The sequence below is a fragment of the Pristis pectinata genome, chromosome 8 (assembly GCF_009764475.1).
Source record: "Pristis pectinata isolate sPriPec2 chromosome 8, sPriPec2.1.pri, whole genome shotgun sequence".
NCBI lineage: Eukaryota > Metazoa > Chordata > Chondrichthyes > Rhinopristiformes > Pristidae > Pristis > Pristis pectinata.
The window spans coordinates 26,513,322-26,535,687 of record NC_067412.1 but is presented as its reverse complement, the minus strand read 5'-3'; the positions used below and the strand labels follow the sequence as shown (position 1 = coordinate 26,535,687).

General features: G+C 40.9%; 1 protein-coding gene across 4 annotated transcripts in view; it reads left to right on the top strand.

Annotated features, from left to right (window-relative positions):
- The first annotated feature begins 432 nt into the window (after nucleotides 1-432).
- mmd2a (monocyte to macrophage differentiation-associated 2a) overlaps nucleotides 433-22,366 on the top strand; it is a 72,682-nt gene continuing 50,748 nt past the window's right edge. For 2 of the 4 annotated variants that reach the window (XM_052022391.1, XM_052022388.1), the window contains exon 1: nucleotides 433-734. In XM_052022391.1, coding sequence (XP_051878351.1) covers nucleotides 667-734 — 68 coding nt within the window. In that variant the 5' untranslated portion in view covers nucleotides 433-666. Of the gene's footprint in view, nucleotides 735-22,035; nucleotides 22,131-22,366 lie in introns of those variants that run through there. The other 2 variants (XM_052022389.1, XM_052022390.1) reach the window with 2 other exon arrangements.

The following is a 22,366-nucleotide window of genomic DNA, read 5'->3' as shown; positions in this document are numbered from 1 at the left end:
GAATTGTGGAGACATGTGCTGATTTCTGCTGTGAACAATTTTTCCGTTGGAACAAACAGCAAAAAGCTTCTCTTGGAAGATGTAACCAAAAACAAAGCGCGACTGAAACCCATTGTGTCCACAACCACAGATTTCCCTGCAACATTTCCCGGAAAACTGTTGCATTTTGTTACCGTTTACTTCAGATGTAATTGGTAAGTGTATAAATTCTGGAGATTTGCGCGAAAATAGATTTGCATTTAAATGAATGCAGCATTTTCTGGGTTGCCTTGCAATTTTGTTACTGAAAGTCATTTCGTTACTTTTGTTTTAAAATCTTCATCCCCAGCTTTGACACAAAGGCGATGTTTCTGGTGCTGACCATCTGGGCAGTTGTCAACGTATTGGTTTTCCGAATCAAAGATAGGGAGATGGCTATTTTTATCACTCCGACAGGATTTCTCAAACTATTCTAATTTGCAGGGGTGAGGTGATCAGCGAGGGTTGAAGTTGCCGACGAGATGCCAGAGAGCGTTGAACTGGAGGTGGGAAGAAGCGGCGGGCTCTGAAGTCAGGAGCCGACATTGAGCTCCCTTACGCGGGTGCGGTGGAGCAGACAGTCCGGGTCTTCCTTCATCCCTCTCTGAGCAGGTATGTTGGACAAGGGATAGCTGGCAGAGACCACCGATGCTGCCCGCGCGGAAAAACCTTCCCATCTCCAAAATGATGAATTTTCGCAAGACCAAATTTGCAAGGTAAGATTGTCGTGGTGTTAATTTGTAAATTTAAGCAATGAATGCACTTACCGAACGTCTGCTTGTGTGCAGTTCCTATTTCAATTGTGACTCTCTGTTCATTTTCATAATTTACACTTTGGCAAATTTAAGGCTGTTTTGTACCATCCCTTTTTAATGTAGCATATTTTTCATAGACTAACAAAAAAAATTGCAATTATATAGAACTAAAGAGTCTGTATAGCATAAGTAGCAGTCTATTCGGTCCACCTCGTCTATGCTGACCATCATGCTTATCTATACTACGATAAGGTAGCTTTATTAGTCACATGTACATCGAAACACACAGTGAAAATCATCTTTTGCATAGAGTATTCTGGGGGCAGCCCGCAAGTGTCACCATGTTTCTGGCGCCAACATAGCATTGCCCACAACCTCCTAACCCACATATCTTTGGAACGTGGGAGGAAAACGGAGCACCCGGAGGAAACCCACGCAGACGTGGGGAGAACGTACAGACAGCAGCCGGAATTGAACCTGGGTCGCTGGTGCTGTAATAGCGTTATGCTAATCGTTACACTACCATATAATCCCACCTGCTTGCATTAACTCCATATCCCTCTATTCCTTGCTCATTCAGGTATCTGTCCAGATGTCTCTTACGTGTTATTACTGTTCCTGCCTCTACCAACTCTTCTGACAGCTTATTCCAGACACCAGCTACCCTTTGTGTGAAAAGTTTACCCCTCCGATCCCCTTTAAATCTCCTCCCTTTCACCTTAAACCTATGCTTCTAGTTCTAGACATCCCTGCTATGGGAAATAAATATCTACCCTATCTTTGCCTCTCATTATTTTTATATCTCTATCACATCACCCCTCAGATGTTTCACTCCAGGGATAACAAACCCAGCCCATCCAATCACTCCTTATAACTCAAGCCATCCAATCCAGGCAACATCCTTGTAAATCTTTTCCTGCGCCCTCTCTAGCTGAATCACATCTTTCCTGTACTGTGGTGACCAGACCTGCAGACATTGCTCCAAGTATGGCCTAAGCAACATTTTGTACAACTGAAATATAATATCCCAACTCTGGAACTCCTTCCCTTGGCTGATGAAAGCAAGCATGCCTTATGCCTTCTTCATGACTCTGTATACTTGTGTTGTCACTTTCAAGGACCTCGAAGTCACTCTGTTCAACAACACTCCCCAGGGCCCAGCCATCACTGTGAAAGTCCTGCTCTGTTTTAACATCCCAAAATGCATCATTTCGCATTTGCCATTCCTTTGCACACTTTCCCAGTTGATCAATATCCTGTTGTAACTTTTGACACCCTCTGCCTTCTACCACCAAGCCAATTTTATATCCAATTGGCGAGCTCACTCTGGATCCTATGTGATCTAACCTGGACCATCCTACCATGTCGGACCTTGTCAAAGGCCTTGCTAAAGTCCATGTAGAAAACATCTACCACCCTGCCCTCATCAATTCTCTTGGTCACTTCTTCAAAAAATTCAATCAAATTAATGATTTCCCATGCATAAAACCATGCTGACTATCCCGAATTAGTCCTTGCCCTTCCAAATGCAAGTAAATCCTGTCTCTCAGAATCCCTTCCAATAATTTTCCCACCACTGATGTAAGGCTCACTGGCCAGTTGGTATTCACTTAGGACCTTGCCCATTTCCTCTTAATATGCTTAACAATTTTTTAGGATGCTGCTTTATCTTATCTACCAGGATATATCATGTCCCCCTTTTGCCCTCCTAATTTCCTTCTTAAGTGTATTCTTACATCACTTATACTCATCCCAGCTCTCTATACCTGATATATGCCTCCTTTTTCCTGACCAGATCCTCAATGTCCCTCGTCAACCAAGGTTCCCTAATCTTGCAAGCCTTGCCCTTCACTCTAATTGGAACATGCTGGCTCTGAACTCTTCTTATCTCAAGTTTAAAAGCTTCCCACTTGCCATATATCCCTTTGCCTGTAAACAGCCTCTCCCAATCAACTTTTGGGAGTTCCTGTGTGATGCCTTCTCCCAATTCAGGACTTTAACTTGAGGACCAGTCCTATTTTTTTCCGTGACTAACTTGAAGCTCATAGAATTATGGTCACTGGTCCCAAAGTAATCCCTCGCTGATACGTCACCACTTGCCGAGCTTCATTTCCTAAGAGGAGGTCGAGTGTAGCTCCTTATGTAGTTGGGCTATTTACATATTGCTTCAGAAAACTTCACTGGATGCATTTAACAAATTCTGCCCCATCTAATTTGTTTGCACTATGGCAGTCCCAGTCAATATTAGGGAAGTTAAAATCACTTACTATTACAACCCTATTATTCCTACACCTATTTGTGTTTTCATTTCATATATTTTCCTCTAATTCCCACTGCCTTTTGGGGAGTCTATAATATCCCATCAAAGTGATCCTTTTTTTGATTAATTCTGCCCATGTGGCCTTGCGGGACATTCGCCCCAGGATATTCTCTCTTAAGTACTGCTGTGATATTCTCTCTAATCAATAGTGCAATTCCCCTCTCTCTTATCTCCACTTCCGTTATGCTGGAAGCATCAGTCCCCTGGAACATTGAGCTGCATAGCACAGTAAGAAATCTCCTAAGTGCCTTACACCTGAAGAAGTAATTTTGAAGTGTAATGCTGGAATCATTGCACTCACACAAAAACAAATGTGACAATGGTCAGACATTCAGTTTGAGTGGTAATTATCGATCAGGATTGGAGGGAGAATGCCTTTGCTCTTGGAAATAGTGATTTGAGGACAGAGATCTACCTGAGAGAGCAGCTGTTTAATGTCACATCTAAAAGGTTGTAACTCCATCAGTACTACATTCCTTCTGTACTGTGTTGCAGTGTCACCGTAGGTTATATTGTCAAGAAACTGAAAAGGGACTTGGCTGCAACTCTCTGTCAGGGAGGTGTGAATGCTACATTGACTGACACTGAAAGGTTTCTGGGAGCATGTGATTGTATGTGTCATTACTTTCTTATGTGGAATTACATAGGATGATTATTTGGAAGCAAACACCCCATGCTGTGTTTATTTCTGGCAAGAGCAACATTCCTAATCCAATATTACAACAATAATCCCTTCCATGTCTCCTTATCTCCCTTTTGTTTAGCCAATTAAAAGTAAGGAAAATCCATTTACACAGCATTTTGTAAGTGTCATTCAAGATGTTGCAGAGATGTGGTTACAGTTGTAATGGAGAAATAATGTAATTCATTCACAAATGATGGTCTGGTGTGGGCTTTGGTCACTATCTCTAGTCTTCTAACACATCCAAAGTTCACCGTTTAATTGAATGGAGGGGGTGGTCACTCACTTTCCCTTCAGCTAGGTCTGGGGAGATGTTTGACCTGTGCTCAGCACTTCTGCAGGCTTCCCCAAACAAGCTCATGCTCATCCAGTAGCTTTTTATCATTTTGAGTTTCTAACACAAATCAGGACCAAATGCTGCAATGCCAACTGTTCTGGAGAAAGTGGAACAGCTTGTCATGATTTTCATTATCTAGTCACTTTGGAACCTAAAACCAGCAATACATTTATACAATTATGCAGATATAATTTTTCTATCATTTAAATATCATTCATAAGTTGTCACATTCTATACTAACAACAGTCAGTTGTTTTTATAGTTATTATATATAGTAATTGCCAGAAACAGAACAGATGCACACATAAACTGCATAGTGCAACAGGTACTTGTTGTCAACTGATGCTGATCTTTCTTTAGATGGTCAATTTTTAAAATAATTTTACTCTTGAAAGACACATGAACAATCATTATTCTCTAAGCCCGACCATCCAACTACTGTCTTGGAAATCACAAGGTGCAACAAAAATTGAAAATATTTTAATTAATGGGAGGATCCACAGGAATTAATGTTCAAATGATTATGGCAATAATAAACTGGTCTAGAGATGGTGGAGTTAGATTCCCATTGTACAAAATTCCTGATCCTCTTTTCCATTGACATCAGTGACAAGGAAAGTGACTGTTCCTTCAGGAGTCTTACTGATCGCCTTTCCAAAAGACTGAAGGCCATCACCCTGAGGAACAATCAAATTCTCACACATGCTTGGAACAGGAATGGTGCTGAAGGGACAGCTTTATCTGAACAGCAACAAAATATGTTTAGTATATGTAATACTGATGGTGAGCACTACTTGTTGCTTTAAAGGCTGTCACTCCCTTAAGGATTGTATCATGTGACTAACTGGGCTATAGTAATGTGTGTTCAAAGACTGTCTGCAGAAACCCTGGAATAAACCACACAACCATTTTGATCTTCTCAAGACTCACCTTTATCAGTCTGTGCCCTATGCAATTGGCTTTGTTACAGGTTAAGAACTTACTGCATGCACATACTGTTGACATGCAGTGAGACTGGGATGGGAAGGAACCACAGCCATCAAAAGTAGCAAAACTGCATTACTGTGTTGGTAGGGTGAATCCGGGAAGCTCACAGTTACTTGCGGCAAGTTTGAGGTACGGAATTGACCACAAGGGAGAAATAGAAAGGTTAATAGTTGCAATCCTAGTAATTGTTCAAGAAGAAGGCAGTACCAAACAGCTGTCTCCTCCCAGAATGGTTATATTGGAAATCTCAGCATGTAAAATAAGATATGGGAGCTCTTCAATTTGTATGTTGAACAGATGGAGAACACCTTTAGAGCAAATAATCTTGTCGGAGTTGAGAGTGGGGGTAAAAATGCTTGGAATGAGCTTATATGTGAATGCAAGAGGATGATCTTGTCAGTAGAGATAGGTCCAGGTACTTAAGTGATATTGGCAAACATATAGAATGATTGATGTCCCTTTCAATGAAGTAGTAGATAATTTGCTAAACCATTTCAACCCAGTGCCATCAGTCATAATGGAAAATTATAAGTTTGGAACTCATAAAATTAGGTGATTATGACAATCTAGCTTTATCATGGCTATTGATTCCTCCTACCAAAGTGCATAACCTCATACATTAAACTCCATTTGCTGAGTTTTTGCCCACTCTCTCAACTTTCTCCAGATTTCACTAGAATATATTCTAAACTTTAAAGGGGTTTCTGCTACCTCATTCACCTCCTGGTTGTAGGTATCCCTGCTCATGATTGAGCAATTCTTACTTGTATTAGCATTCATATTAATGTGTTGTAATTAGCCTTTAATATGTTTCTGGATTGCATGCTGTGAGTTAGGCTTGTACGTGGATTAACTGATGCAGATAAATTACTAAACATGCATGATGTAACTTTTGAATGGAAATGCAGGATAGCTGCACCTATGGAATTGACTTCTGAAAATGGAATAGGAATTTTGTCTGGCAGAGAACATTAAAGTTATTGCACTACATGGATCAATGGCAGGAGCAATGATAGGAGTTCCTAAAGTCCAAGTCACGTGAATGAAAGTGTTGTGAAAGGCTGCTACTGTTGCAATGGGAATCATTCAGTGCAGACATGCCCGTTCAGAGCAGCTAGATGCTTCAATTGTACAAAGCAAAGGGAAATGGCCTCTGTATGCAGGGCTGAACAATGACTGGTAAGCCAGATTAATGGCAGTTAAACAGTTTCCCAATAAAGGGAACTGCATTCAGCAGAAAGCCACAGAATAGAGGTTTAAATAACATTGAAGCAGATAAACAATGCAAAGAACAATTTTTAGCAACATCTACGTGTCTAATAGCAAGAGTAAATTAAACAGCAATTTCAAAATTAAAAGTTAATTACCAATACATCAATATGAATACTGATACAACTACCAGCTGCTCACTCATGGGCATGGATGCATATTACCAGGAGATGAATGAGTTTGCAAAAAAGCACTTTGAAGTTGAGAATAGTGAAATCTGGAGAAAGTTGAGAGAGTGGGCAAAACCTCAGCAAATGGAGTTTAATGTGGGAAAGTGAGAGGTCATGCATTTTGGCAGGTAAATGGAGAAAAACTGCAAATGAGTGGAATATGCAGGAAACACAAAGGTTAGGATGTAGGTGCAGCATGTAATTAAGAAGGGAAATGGCATATTGATTTCTAGGGATTTGGAATTAAAAATACACAAATATTATTACAATTGTATAGGCTGTTGTTGAGACTGCACCTGAAGTATTGGGTACAGTTTTGTCCCCTTATTTAAGAAAAAATATACCAGCATTGGAGGCAGTCCAGAAGAGATTCATGAGGCTAACTCCTGGGATGAGAAGGTTGTCCGATCAGAAACGGCAAAAAAAGTTAGATCTGTATTCTTTCAAGTTTAGAATAAGATGTGATCTTATTGAAATACCTAATATCTCGGGCAGGACAGGGTAGATGTTTAGATGTTTCCACTATCGGGAGAGTCTCAAACAAGCAGATATAGATACAAGATAAGGCGGTCGTCATTTAAAAACTGAGGTGTGTCAGGATTTCTTCTCAACTGGTGGTGAAGCTCTTGAATTCTCTACAGGGAGTTGTGGAGGCTAAATCACTGGAGGTATGCAAAGAGGAGGTTGATAAAATTTGGAAAGGTCAGGGAATTGAGGACTATGTGAAACGTTAAAAAGGAATTGAGGCCTGGGACAGCTGAGCCATAATCATATTCAATGACAAGGCAAACTTGAGGGGCCAGGTAGCCTACTCTTGTTCCTGTTTTCTGTGTTGTTGTGTTAGGACAGATGGGATATGTCAGTTCCCACTAAAGGCAAAAGACCAATTACAGTGGCTGTAGTTGTACGAACAATACAACTATTTAGGGGAGATATTTGCTGAAAGAGTTGAGGATGGATTGGAAAAATGTATTGATTGTTTATACATCATGACTGTTGAACTAGGTTAAATAACAGAGTTGGTACTTAGAGGTCTGGTCTCAATATGCAAGTGGTTTATTGATATGCATATGGAAAAACAGCTTGAGGACTTAAGCAGTGAGTTACAAGTGGTTGTGGTAATTATACAGCAAGTAAAGCTACTCACCCTGTATGGATGGTCAACTGACCTTTAATACTTTTCAGCACTGGCTTCTATATCTGCTGTCTTGTGCTGAATCATATAATTGCCTGACCAGTACTTTTTCATTGTGTTCAACTGCTTTGAAAGTAATTTTATAAGTGAGTGATTTGCTCTTTATTCTGTCCCAGGGTGAAATTCAAACTGTATTCATGATGTTTCTGCACTCAATTGACCATTCTAGTCTATGTCTCCTTGCACAATTAGTTCCTTCAGTTTCTGCTTAGATAAACTGATGTCATCTTTCAATGACCTTTTTTTAAGAAGCTATTGGACCAACATGAGGAAATGTTTAAGGATTTATTCACAGGCATTAAAAGGCATCAAGTTCACATACAAATTAAACCAAATGCCAAATTCATCTATTGTAAGTTCAGGCTGGTAACATATACACTGAAAGCTCAGGTAAAAGAAAAGATTAGCTTGATGGTAGGAAGCAGAGGGTGATGGTAGAAGGTTGTTTTTTGGACTGGAGACCTGTGACTAGTGGTGTTCCCCAGGGTTCAGTGCTAGGCCCATTGCTATTTGTCATTTATATCAATGATTTGGATGAGAATGTACAAGGCATTGTTAGTAAGTTGGAGATGTCACTAAAATAAGTGGTGTCATTGACAGTGAAGATGTTTATCAGGATTTACAGAGGAATCTTGATCAGCTGCGTAAGCGGCCAAATGGAGGAATGGCAAATGGAGTTCAATTCAGATAAGTCTGAGGTGTTGCATTTTGGGAAGACAAGGGTAAGACTTTCACAGTGAACAGTAGGGCCCTGGGGAGTTTGTAGAACAGAGGGACCTAGGGGTACATGTACATGGTTCCCTGAAAGTGGCGTCACCAATAGACAGGGTGGTGAAGATGGTTCTTGTCATGTTGGCCTTCATTAGTCAGGCCACTGAGTATAGAACCTGGGATGTTATGTTGCAGCTGTACAAGACATCGGTGAGGCCACATTGGGAATATTGTGTTCAGTTTTGGTCACCCTACTCTAGAAAGATGCCATTAAGCTGGAAAGAGTGCAGGGGAAACATATGAGGATATTGCCGGGACTCAAGGAACTGAGTTAATGGAGAGACGTTGAGAAGGTTGGGACTTTTTTTTATTGGAGTATAGAAGAATGAGGAGTGATCTTATGGAGGTGTATAAAATCATGAGAGGCAAAGATAGGGTGAACGTACACAGTCTTTTTCCCAGGGTTGGGGAATCAAGAACTAGAGGGCATAGGTTTAAGGTGAGAGGGGAGAGATGTAATAGGAACCTGAGGGGCAACTTTTTCACCCGGAGAGTGGTCAGTATATGGAATGAGCTGCCAGAGGAAGTGGTTGAAGCAGGTACGTTAACAATGTTCAAAAGATACCTGGATAGGTATATGGATAGGAAGGGTTTAGAGGGATATGGGCCAAACGCGGGCAAATGGGACTAACTTGGATGGGAATTGTGGTTACCATGGACCAGTCGGGCTGAGGGGCCTGTTTCCATGCTGTATGACTCTATGACTCTATAAACAAATTAGAAGTACCTGACATATTGCTGAAAGTGTCACAGAGTGTTTGGTTGACTTCTTTTCTGTTGATGTCTAGGGCAGATAAGATTGTCCAGCTTTATAGAGATTATAAAGGGAGCCTTAACAGAACAATGGACAGTAGCCGTTATCCATGTCTCAAAAATTGCAAGCTGAATTAACAGGTACAAAGGTCTTAATGTAGATAAAGAAAGCTGACACATCCATCCCAATTAACACACAAGGTGCTGTGTTCATTTACCATGTGTTGTATGGGGTAGAATTATCATCAAAATATATTCAAGGCAACTGTGAATCAGATGGTTCAGGAAGTCTAGCATTGTTTGTACAATGTAGATGATATTCTAATTGTAACCACCACGAATGAGGAAATCCTTCAGATAGTTGAGGGTGTTGAGAAGACAATCAACACAATGTTAAGCTTTAGAAAAAGCAAAGGTGCCTTCATGCAGGAGGAAGTGATTTATTTAGGTCTGTGAGTAGATAAAAATGGACTGCAGCCCTTTAAGGGAAAGCTGAGGATATCATTAAGAGCAGAAAATCCAAAAAATTTACTAAATCTGTCATTTTCAGGTAAAATCTAAATTTGATTTCCCGTTGACCTTGCTACAACATGTCTCCATTTCATCAACTATTAAGGAAAGGCAAATCATTGGAACGGGGAAAAGTAAAGCTTCAGCATTGAGTCCTTTTTGATGTATTATGACATCAAACTTGTGCTAAAATTTACTTGAGATACTTTGAACTCTGGAGTTGGGGCAGGGTTTAGCCATGTCATGGACAATGGTCATGAGAAACCTATTGCTTACAGTATGTGTCATGTACATTGACCAAAAGTGAAAAAGCCTGTCCTAAGACAGAAAAGGAGGCATTGCAGTTATATGTGGAGTTACAAGATTTCACAAATTCTTGCAGGAAAACCATTCAGACAATTTTTTTTGATAGTTCTGGGGTCAAATCCTGCTAATCCCATTGTAGCAGTTCTGAAATACAGAGGTGGGCTAACCTCCTGTCTCAGTAAAACTATGACATTGCATGCAGAGCATCCAAATAAAATGCCAAGTCAAGACTGTCTTATGAAGAACGGAGAAATCAAAGTTGTCTTCTACAATTTTCCTCCCACAGCAGTGAAAATAGCCAGAGCTACACACAGAAGGCTGGTTTTGAGGCAGGTGGATGAACACACATTAAGACTGATTCAGACACAGACCTGAATAAAGACATGATGCCATTTCATCATAGGTGTTACAAATTGTCGACCAGCCAAGGGTGCATAAATTGAGGAGAGAGGGTAGGTTTACCAGAGGAATTGCAAAGTAAGATTACGGAAGGATACCAAGCCAAACACTTAGGTGTAGAAGTCAAGGAGTCAGTGGCTAGGGGAATTGCATGTACAAAAATATGGAAGGCATGGCCATTAAATGTTCAGAATTTTGCTTCCTAAAGTACCACTTCAGGTTCGGGAGTGGTGACCATTCCAGTGAGCCCATATAGATTATTGTGAAAAAGATATATTCAACTTTTAGTATTAATTAACAGACATATGTATGGTTAGAAATGGGGTCATGCATCTCCACAGAATGAGCAATAGAGGAATTAAGACCTATCTTGGCTGGGATTGTTTTCTTTGGTTAGAGCAAGTTGAACAGAGACTTAATTGAGGTGTATACGATTATGAGAAGTCTAGATGGACAAAAGAACTGTTCCTCTTAGCTGAAGGGTCAAAAATCAAGGCCATTGGTTTAAAGTAATTGATAGTAGGGTTATAGGAGAGATGAGGAAACAGAAATTTCCCCCCGCAGAGATGATAGGGGTCCAGAACTCACTGCCTGAAAGAGTGATGAGCAGAACCCTCATAGCATTTAAAAAGTACATGGATACACACTTGAAAGGGGAGTCAGGCCAGCGTGGGTATAGTGAGCTATATGGCCTGCATTGTACATCTTCTACAGTTCTGTGACTCTTTGAAGGATGGAAGATCAATGATGAGAGTATCAGAATCATTTAGTCTGGCATTGACTGAATCTACGGCAGAAGCAGGCAGTGTTATTTAGGGAGATGAAAGCTGTTGTAGTGCAGAGAATAAGGAATCAAATGTTCAGGGTCATGAGGTCACTGTTGCTATTTGACTTGATATGAGGTGGTGGCTCAGTTAATGTCGGTACAGATTATATAACAGAGACTGAAAACCATGACTTCTCTCCAATTTCTGACAGAAGCAAATTGATTATAGCTCACTCAGGACTGGATGTGCTAGGGTCCATGTGGACGGTAGAGAGGTAGAGCTGTATGTTATCAGTATAAGTATGGAACACGACCCAGTGCTTTTGGATGATGACAGGAAGGAGCAATATCTGGATAAGGAGGAGGATTGGGCCAAGGAGGAATCTTTGGTGCTAAGGGGCAGGAAGAGAAGACATGAGTTAAGCTGGCTATGATCGGGTGGATTTAAGTGGAACCAACTGAGGGCAATCCCACTGAGGTGGAAGATAGGGTAGAGGCATTGGTGTTAAAGATTGAGGATAAATTGGGAAGGGTGGAGCACCATGTGCACAGTCACTTGTGACTTTGCCTGAGTCCATTTTTGTGAAGGAGTGGAAACATGATTGGAGAGATTCAAGTGATATTGTTGAAAAGATGGGCATGGATGTGAGTGACACAGTTGGCACAAGTTCAGGAGGAGTGCTGATGTACTGGTGCTTTTAATAGAGAGGTGTCAAGGCTTTTAGTTAGGGCGGGGATGAAGATGGTGGTCTTGCAGGGTGGGGAACAATGTAGGATCAATTTAGAGAGTTAGCAAATGTTGATGGGGAGGAGAAAACAGTTGATCAGGTTGGGAGGTTAGTAGTGTAGTGGAAATTGGGTCAAGGGGTTAGGAGATGGATTTTATGGACAGCAAGCTCAGAGAAAGACGAGGAACCAGAAACAGAGAGGGCGAGGACGTATTTCAGGGAAAGGGCACGAAGGCTTCATTTGGGAATGTTTAATTTACTTGGCAAGGGTAAGGAGAAGATGTTACAAAGGCTGCTGAAAGGAAGGTCTCAGTTTTAGTACCATGAACTTGTTGCACAATGGCAGAGGAGAGAGGCTTGTGGAGATGTCAGATAGTGAAGAAGCTGGAGAAAATCTTTGCTCCTCCAGTTAATTCTGGAGTACCAGGAACTTCAGTATGTGGACAGGAGCCACAAATAATACATTAGTGCTTTACATTAGAAATGTTTTTGAGACATATGTCTTCCTGTTGTATGGGTGATTGTTTTATTTTCCGGCTGAGTAATGTTATTGTGGTGAATGGCAATTCACTGTGCCTCTGCTTATGTGAAATATGTTTGCTTCTTTGTTGAATAATTCAAACCCTGATAGGAAATTCAGATAAATTGTTATGACAGCCTGGTTTACAAGTAGCAGATGCTTCATCCATTATTTTATGGTAACAGGGATTTAGAAGCAGTGAGATCTGTTGAGGGAGAAAAAAAATCAGTGTGTGTACTGATCAAGAAAGCCTTTTTTTAAATCCTTATGACAACTTGATTTGCTGGCATTAGTAATTGGATTAAAATATTCATCTGAGAGGGATCAGAGTCAGAACATGTAGCTCATAATATCTGCTGTTGTTGCCTTATTTACTTCCTAATCTCTGCAATTCAGCAATTGTGACTGGTTTAGTACTGGTCTTCATGTGACTGGTCTTGATTTACTTACTTCATGGCCTTACTTCTTTAAAGAATATTCATTTATTTAACAAACAATTTGGAAGTAAAAAGCCTCATATCAGTTAAAGCAAAGTAACATGAAGTTATTGGATTGTTGTAAAAACCCTACTGATTCAGCTTTACTTCATTCATCCCTACTCATTCGGGTGACCTGTTGTCCTAGTAGTGAAACTTGAAAATTCTGTATCGCAGGGAGCTGTGGAGGCCGAGTCATTGAAAAAATTCAAGGTTGAGGTAGATAGGTTTTTAAGCCAAAGGGGAGTCAAGCATAATGCGGATCATACAGGAGGGTGGAGACCAAGATTAGATCAGCGTTGAACCTCTGAAAATGCTGCATAAAAGCTTAATTAAACATAAATACACATAAATAATTAACAAAACGATGCTGCAAAAAACATAAAATTATGAAAAAATTTGCCTTAAGCAATCCTTACTTTTTTTTTGAAGCTGCAAAATCTCCATTGAAATGAATGAGTTCTCTGATCCTGCTTTACATAATCCATGAATGGACTTTACACACAAGTTCTAGGAAACTTCAGTAAGTTTTTGCTCCATGCAGAGTCCAGACTGGAATCTGTCAGCAACTTCTGGAGTTCTTCCTTTGGATGTACTTGTATGTGAAGTCCTAAACATGCTTGCATTTATGGCAACAAATACAAATGTTCTTTTTGGATTTATTACTAATATTCAGTCATAATGTGTGACCAACATGCATTGAGTAACAATAATTATTTTTTAGTGTATAAAATGGTACATAAAATATTACATTTCATGAAGCATCTTGTACAGTTTATTATGAGGTTCAAATGTAATATATTATCTGCAAGATACTTTACAATATTTCCCAAGATATTGCACAATGATTTTGATGTCTAGGAGTCATGTATCTATGAACTAATTGTCAAATGTCAAGGATAAATGGCCAGGGAATGCAGGGACCACATGTTGGGTATTGTGTGTAGAATTGCTGTCTTAGTTAAGGTAAGATGTTAATGCATTGGAAGTAGTTCAGAGAAAGTTTACCAGACTAATCCTTGGAGTGGTCAGGATATCTTCTGAGGAAAGGCTGGACAGGCTAGGCTTGTATGCATTGAAATTTACAAGAGTGGCAGGGAACTTGATGTTAGAGCTTGAGGGGACTTGGTAAGCTGGATGTGGAGAACATGTTTTCTCTTGTGGGAGAACTAGAGGTCACTGTTTAAAAATAAGGAGTTGCCCAAAAGCAGAAAATGCTGAAAACACTCAGCAGGTCAGGCAGCATCTGTGGAAAGAGAAACAGAGTTCATGGAGAAATAGGCAGTCTTGGTAATATCTGGAATGTGTGAGATTCAAGGCCCAGTTTAGGATAGGGGAAGAGATTGAAATCACAAGGGGTGACTTGACCCGCTAAGTTCCTCCAGCTCTTTGGTGTGTTGGTCAGTCTCTGCAGACATGGCTCTAAGTTTAAAGTTGTCCTACTTAATCTACGATATCTTTGGTGTTCAATTATACCCTTCCCACCTTCTTAACCAACTGTTCAGTCTAATACTGGAGCTGATTGTTTGATACAGCTGCTCTAAAATTTAGGCTGTTTATAGCCTTCAATAAACAGCCTAAATTTTAGAGCAGCTGTATCAAACAATGATGTAAAAGTGTTGTGTGGATTAAATCAAGAATAGTAGTGTAAAATGTTGCAAACAAGTACCCCTATCTCTTTCTGCCCACAAGCTTTGGAAAAAGATTTAGAAGCCCTCAGCAACTCAACCCAGCAATTTGGGCAAAGCAGTGGGCTATTTTGCATAAGAATAGGAAGAACATAGGAAAGCATCTCAGCACTTGAGTGGAACCTTAGGCTCCCACAGACACCATGAATAAAATGGAAATGACCTGCAGACATGAGACCCAGATGAGAGCCGCTGGACAGGGCTAGACTCCCCCTTCCCTTTGTGATACTCTTCACTATTCATCGTACTTCCTGTCACTGTGCCAAGCAGGCTATCTGGAAGCTGCCAATGCTACTGGGGAACAAATCTGTTTCAGCATGTTTAATCAGAAATTCTTGCTTAGGCATCAAGAATAAAGGGGTATCGTTATGTTAGTTCCAATTAGAGAACACCCACATTAACAGTAGTTTTATTTTGTTGATTTTGTCAGCTAGAACTAAAGATTACACTGCAGCATCCTTTTAGCTGTAATAGCAGGGAAGTCAATAGAGAAAAGTGAAGAAAACTCAATCAATATTGCTTATTTTCTTAAAAGAACCAAGATGTAATAAAGCTTGGGTCATTTTGCTGACAAACCTCCAAAGCATTGGTTTTAAGTTCCTCACATTGAAGAATATAAAAGGGCCCACCCTCCTCCTTGCCCCAACCCCACCTTATGGCTCTGCTACAAACAATACCAAATGATTAAGCCTGTGGAAACCATTCTGATTAATAGCTAGTTATCAATCTGCCCCCACAGTAATGACTGCTGCAAAACTTGTATGGATAGATGGATGCCTGTGTAAAGTGAACACTTATTGCCATCCCCAATATACTACATTGTAACACAGACAAGCTGCAACAACAAGCCATAGACATTTGCAAACTACATTCAGTTTCCAAAGCACCTGGTCTGTTTCTGGCTCAAAACATAGGTGTCTGGAAATTTCTTCATGTTGTTTGTTAAAAGTCGCATTAAGAGAACTTCAAATATGATATTCACAGCACTATCAGGTTTCCCTGTGAAACAGGCATTATCAGTTTCAGCACAGGAGTTCCAATTGAAATGTTACAAATTCTCACAGCCTACGTCATTTAAGGCGCTACCTTTACAGGGAGCTCGTAAAATGACATGCCACAATACAAGCACCATTATGCCAGCTACAGAGGTGTATTGCTACTGAATGACTAGATGCTCCAATCGTAGTGGGGGTGGGTGGGAGATGGGGTGGGATGGTGCTCCCAGGGATTCAGAGGGACTTGGAGAGGGTGCGGAGGAACAGTTATCGCAAAAGGCATTTTCTTTGTTTAAGCATGGGTGGGGGGGGGTGGGGGCAGGCAGTGGGAGTGGGGGGTTCCACAAAGACTTTCCTGGCAGGAAGTTGCCAAGGAAGTCTCTGTAGGGAATGAGTGGAGTGAGTGCAGGCTCTGAATAGCTACACTTTGGGCAAATCCATCTGCCCACTCTGCCTGCTCCTGTGGGCTCTGAAGGAAACATCGATGAAGATGCCTTTCTTTGAGTTTGGGTGATCTTTCTCTTTTCCTTTATTGGCAGTCCATTGTGGTTGAGGATAAGTTGTTTTCACTCCGTTCATGTGGAGCAGGTTGTTCTTGACAGGGTGGATGTTTGGGACACTGTGTGCTCCTACTGGCCTCAGTGTGCTCCTGGCAAGGACACTGGAGGTGCTCAGTACCACCTTGGATGTTCCTTCTTCTTTTGTGTGGTCACGGGCCAAAGATTCCCAAGATTCAGTGAGGATCTTGAATTTTTTTTGAGGAATTTCTTAAAACATTTTTTCTTTCTGTCTGGAGCTAATTTCAAGTCTGATATCAGATGCTTGGAGGCTGGTTGAGTGTGACCACTGTCTTTATCTTAGAGATGTTGACCAGGGAGAGGACACTATCATTGATTCACTTATCGTGTCAATAGAGACATTGTTGGTGGTACTTCTCCAGTGCTTTGAGGTAACTACAGTGGACTGTCCATGTCTCCAAGGCATACAGGAGGACAAGGGATCATTGCTGTTCGGTGAACTATGAGCTAGGTGCAGATTTGAGATCTTCCAATTCTCATTCCCTCAGTTGGCCAAAAAGTGTGCCAATGCACTGGATGCTGTTTTGAATTTTATTCCCGATGTTTGCCTTTGCCAAATAGGTCATTCTTAGGTAATGGAAAGTGATCCACGTCTCCAGCTCTTGTCAAAGATCTTGATTGTTAGGGGCCAGTGTTGTGTAGGTGGGCAGGTTGGTAGAGGAGCTCTCTCTCTTTTGGATGTTTAGTATAAGGCTCTTCCTCACATAGACTTAAGAGAAGGAATTGACTTGGAACTCAGCCTCTGCATGAGCACATATGCAAGCTTTGATGACTGAGGTAGGTCTGAACTTGGTTGTAGAGTGGAGATAATGTGGTGTGTTCCTCCTGGGTGCTCAGGTTTTCTCCCACTTCTCACAGCTATGTAGGTTGGTAGGTTAATTGCCCACTGTAAATTCCCCTTATTGTGTAGGTGAGTGGTAGAATCTGAGGGGGGAGGGAGTTGATGAGATTGTGGGGAGAATAAAAATGGAATTAATGCAGGATTAGTGTAAATGTGTGGTTGATGGTTGATGTGGATTCAGTGCCTTACAGACAGCGGCCAGAATTGAACCTGGGTCACTGGCGCTGTAATAGCGTTACGCTAACTGCTACACTACCGTGCCAGCCTGTTTGTGTACATGGTATATTCTATCATGCCCATCTGTGCATGCAATGGGCTAGTGCACGGACATCACAAGTTACACAGCAGTGACATCATACAGTTTAAAAAGTAGTTTTTGCATCATGCCATGCTGCATTGTGTTCTGCATACATACTGGAACTAAGAGGACTTCAAATGCAGGAGCAGGCCTTTAATGAGAACTGGCATACCATCGCTCAAGGTTAAACAGTGCTTTCACTGGCATTTACAAGGAATTGCTGCCTGTGGGATCCAGTCTATTACTGCTGGAAGTCATGGAATAAAGAGTGACTTCAAAATGCCAGTGAGTCCAAGGAAACTACACCCACTGGTCTGAACGTTTCGAATTTTTATTCATTTAAAACATTCCAATTTACATTGCATTAGGGAAAGTTCTCAGCTTCCAGTTACCAATTTCCCCAATAGTAACAGTGTGGACTGGCGCCACTTTGTGCACCGAAAGCTCTAGCTGGGACTTTTCTATTGCTGTCCTCCCCAGCTTCCAACCTCACGCCCTCTGTAAACCTAAGCTCATCCTAGACTCTGCTTCCCATATCCTTAGCTGCATGAAAGCCTGTTCATTGACCTAACAAACCCACAAACTGTATTTGTCCTCCCCTCCAGTAGTGTTCTTTCCCTAGGTCTGTCCTAATGACCATTACCGCAGGTGAGTGAAGCCCAATCCCATCCTCCACTCTGATCATCTTCTTCCTCTTGGTCCATTCCTGCCCATTGCTCCAGTTGTGATGAAGGTCATTCAGCTGAAACTCTCTCTCTCCTCTGATGCTGAGTGTCACCTAAATTTTTTCTTCTTATTTTAAAACAAATAAAGTACTTTAAAGCAACAAATTCTTACAGTGGTCTGCACAAAATATAATGCAAAATAAAAGAAATAAATCCACATGCCTTATCATTTGAGAATTTCTTTTGGCTATTAAAACATGGCAGAAATGATTTGAAGTTCATTGCACCTTGTAAAAATAGTGCTGTACACTTGAAACTAGGTTGAATTCAGAGTGCAGCAATGTTGCAAAGATTTCAGGGCCTCCTGGTGGTCCTCTTGCACAAAGAATATGGCTCCTGCGGTCAATGTTCTTCACCAGCCTGTCCAGCATCTCTGAACTTGGAAGCACTCTGCCCTCCTGCTCCCATCTGCAGCTTTCATTCCTGAAGCAGCAGCACTCCACTGTAGCCTTGTATTATGTCTATGTCTCTTTAAGGCCGGCCAATGAGATTACAGCTCTGAGTTCAATTGCTGAGATCTTGCAGTGGTTTAATAGTGTTGTACCTGCTGAAACTGACAAACAGTTCTGGAGCAACACACACAAAATGATGGAGGAACTCAACAGGTCAGGCAGCGTCTATGGAGGGAAATAAACAGTCGATGTTTCAGGTTCCTCTAGCATTTTGTGTGTGTTGCTCCAGATTCCAGCATCTGCAGAATCTCTTGCGTCTCCAACACAGTTCTGGAACTTATCAGTTTTTATTGATTTTTATAAACTCATTAGGGTAAGACATAGTACTCCATTAAAAGGTAATAAAGCAACTTCTAAGCCAATGACCTCTATGAACAAATGAGAAGTTGGTTACTTGTGCATTGTCAGAAAAGAAATACATTACATTGATGCTTCTGGAGGTTTACCACAATCTAACTTTTGGCAGCTAAGAATTGTACTTAGACCGATGTACATAAAGGTGTTAAATTTTCAATTTACTACCAGCTGTCAAACCCGCCACAGAACTCAAACTAGGATCTCCCCAACCCAAGGCTCTTCCTCTAGCCTACGCCCCTAGTGTGAGGTCACATTTTCCTTAATGTTCTGTATTCGCTTTGTGGTGACCCCTGCCAGAGTGCTTTGGCTGCCTACTTTTCTCACTATTAACAGGCCAGAGCCAATGACTGCTGCTAAATGGAGAAGTAAAATGCCTGGAAACAATTTTAACAATGCTGTGCAGTGGGAATACACTTCAACCTGCAACATCATCTTTAACGGTCTGCTGGTATTGATCAAGGTTTCATAGATTGTGTCACTTTAATGTGGAAGAAGTATGATTGATGTCTGTTGGAAAGATCACCCAGACTGGAGAGCAACGGCTGCACTGTAAATCTTCTCATGATTGATATTTAATGGCATTTCACACCAGTGTAAAAGAGCTTTATCACAGAAAAGATATAATCTGCACATTGAGAGAGCAGCGTCAAAGTGCTTCGTTTATGACACAGTGTTAGCGGCAACTCCCGCCCTCCAACTTCCTATGATATAAGAGAGAGCATGTACATGAATCTGTACTCTCTTTATCATCATCCCTTTATTTTAACTCATTTGCAACATCACTTAATGACAGTCCCTATTTATTTATTCTCCCAATATCAACTTCCAGCTGAACATTTGCAGAGTGGAGATCCTATAGTTTCTTGCAGGATAGAATTATTGGTGCTAATTGGGTGCATTCCTGGAGGTTTACTCCTATCCCACCATTGCCCTATTCTCCAAGCATACAACATGGCCAATTAAAAAGTGATAAAACTCTTTATACAATTGGATTAACTGACTGTTATTACAATTGCCTTTGTTTTCATCTCCAGTATATTTACACCTAAATAAAAACATGCAAAATGCAAAAATATATACATATCCCTGTGATTTTTGTCCTGGGAAACATTATCCTGGTAATTTATCTTCAATTTCTAGTAATTAATCTTCAGTTCCTGAATACTTCTGTACATTTCTAGAGTTAGCACATTTATTGTGGACAGAAGTTAAGTTTTTCTTATGGCTAGCCAACTCAGATCCCATTCACCATTGTCAGTGCATGAGGAACCTAGAACCCTAATTTCTTTAGTAATCAAAGGCAGTTGGCCCATTGTTTAAAACAGACACGGTAGTGTAATGCTTCGTATAACACTATTACAGTGCCAGCGACCCGGGTTCAATTCCCGCAGCTGTCTGTAAAGATTTAGTACATTCTCCCCGTGTCTGTGTGGGTTTCCTCACATTCCAAAGACGTATGGGTTAGGAAGTTGTGGGCATGCTAAGTTGGCGCCGGAAGCGCGGCGACACTTGCAGGCTGCCCCCAGAACATTCTATGCAAAATGTATTTCGCTGTGTGTTTCGACGTACATGTGACTAATAAAAAATCTTAATCTTAAATGGATGAAGAGGGAGCATTAACCAGAATAAATAAAGCTGCACTTGCTTAAGGTGATGTAAACATATCCAGTCATACTGACTGTTCACGGTATAGAACCTCATTTTTCTGAGATATAATTCAGGAACATACTAAATTCAGGAACAACAACCTGTATTTATTTATTGTCTTTAATGTTGTAAAACACTCCAGTCCACACCACTGGAGGTAATCAAACACATTTTGACATTGAGCCACAGTAGGAGAGGTCAAGGAAACAAGTGTCTTAAAGGGAGAGAAAAGAGGTTTAGAGAAGGAGGTCTAAAACAGAGCCTTGCCACTTCAAACTAAAATCAAACAGATGATTTATTGAATTCATCTGTGCCACAAAATAAATTAGAGGTAAATTCAAGCTGTTTGAATCCACTGCAGATCTGATCAGACTGGCTTGTTGCACTCTCAGAATCCAACTATACACAGGAACAGCACACAAAAAGAATGTGAAAAATATCACCTTATATTGGTTAGTATAGCGACAATAATGGTAATTCAGAATTTTTTTACACTTGACTAAAGTGATGGAACAAAAACTTGGATCTCAAATGAAACTGAAGCACAGTTTTAAAGTGGTTGCTCGGCAACCATAGAGCAGATTGAGGGGCTGGGAAACAACTGTTTTGCATCCTTTGTATTAAATAGATAGAGAAACAGCTATGTGATATGAATGTAGATTGGTAGAAGGATAGTGGGCTGTAATTATGGCATCTATTCACGTAACTTCTGGCTGAGACTATGAACTGACTACACCCTGCTTACTTGAAAGACACTTAGGTCATTTAAGCACAGCTTATTTTTAACAAGTTAGGAGAAGATGCAATAATTATATTAATTTTCTTTGTAGCTTTATCCTGCTTACCTCTTTGTTCTCCTCTGATGTCCTAACCACAGGGCCTCTCATCTGTTCTTTCTCAATTCATTATTTTTGGCTGCCTTCCACTTTTTTTTCTATTGCTTCTCTATTCCTGAACGTTACTTCTGCAGATTCTCAGTTTAAGCAGCGGTAGGTCAGGGGCACTGGGATGGGATAAGACCATTCTCACCATGCCTGTGCCTTTGATAAGGTAACAGTGTGGGTTCCCATTGTACAAGGTGATCTGCAGTTCTGAACATTCTTCCTCATGACCCACATAATCATGTAGACAAGGGCGATGACTGTAAACCTCTCTACCAATCTTTATGACATTCCATAAAACTTTCCCCTTTGATCAAACTATTGTTGGCCATCCTAATGGGCCAAGGCTTTAGCTAGGAGCTGCTAGGTGTGTGTGTAAACGCGTATGTGCATGTGCATGTGCACAAGGCATTGCAGAAGTATAGGAAGTGTAACATCTCCACCAACAGATAGGAGCCACATAACTGCTCAAAAGCAGGAGCAGCATTCGGTGTGATACTGAGAGTCTCAACTCTGTTCATCAGGAGCATGTGGAAGCCCAGAACAGATGGAGCACAGCACCTTCCATACTTCCTGCCTGCCTACCTGTGGCAGAGTCTGAGGGTCCCACGTTGGGCTCATCAGCCACCCCAGAACACACAGAACTGATGTAGAAGCAAGTCATCCTTGACGTTGAGGGATTCCCTAAGAAGAAGATTTGTTTCTGGTAACGCTTCTGTGAAGGACTATGTGTCATTTTAACACATTAAAGGCTCAATTTACATTGTTACTGTGAACGTAACCATTTTGTAATGAAATGCAAATCGCCAGTTAGTAATATAGACAGGGCTGGTCATTGGTATCAGTGGATATTTATGCCAGTGGATAGAGCTGTTTGGAGAGATTCTAACTTGCTAACAGCTTACGCCATTGCAAAATGCCAAGATCCATGTTTCCTTCTTA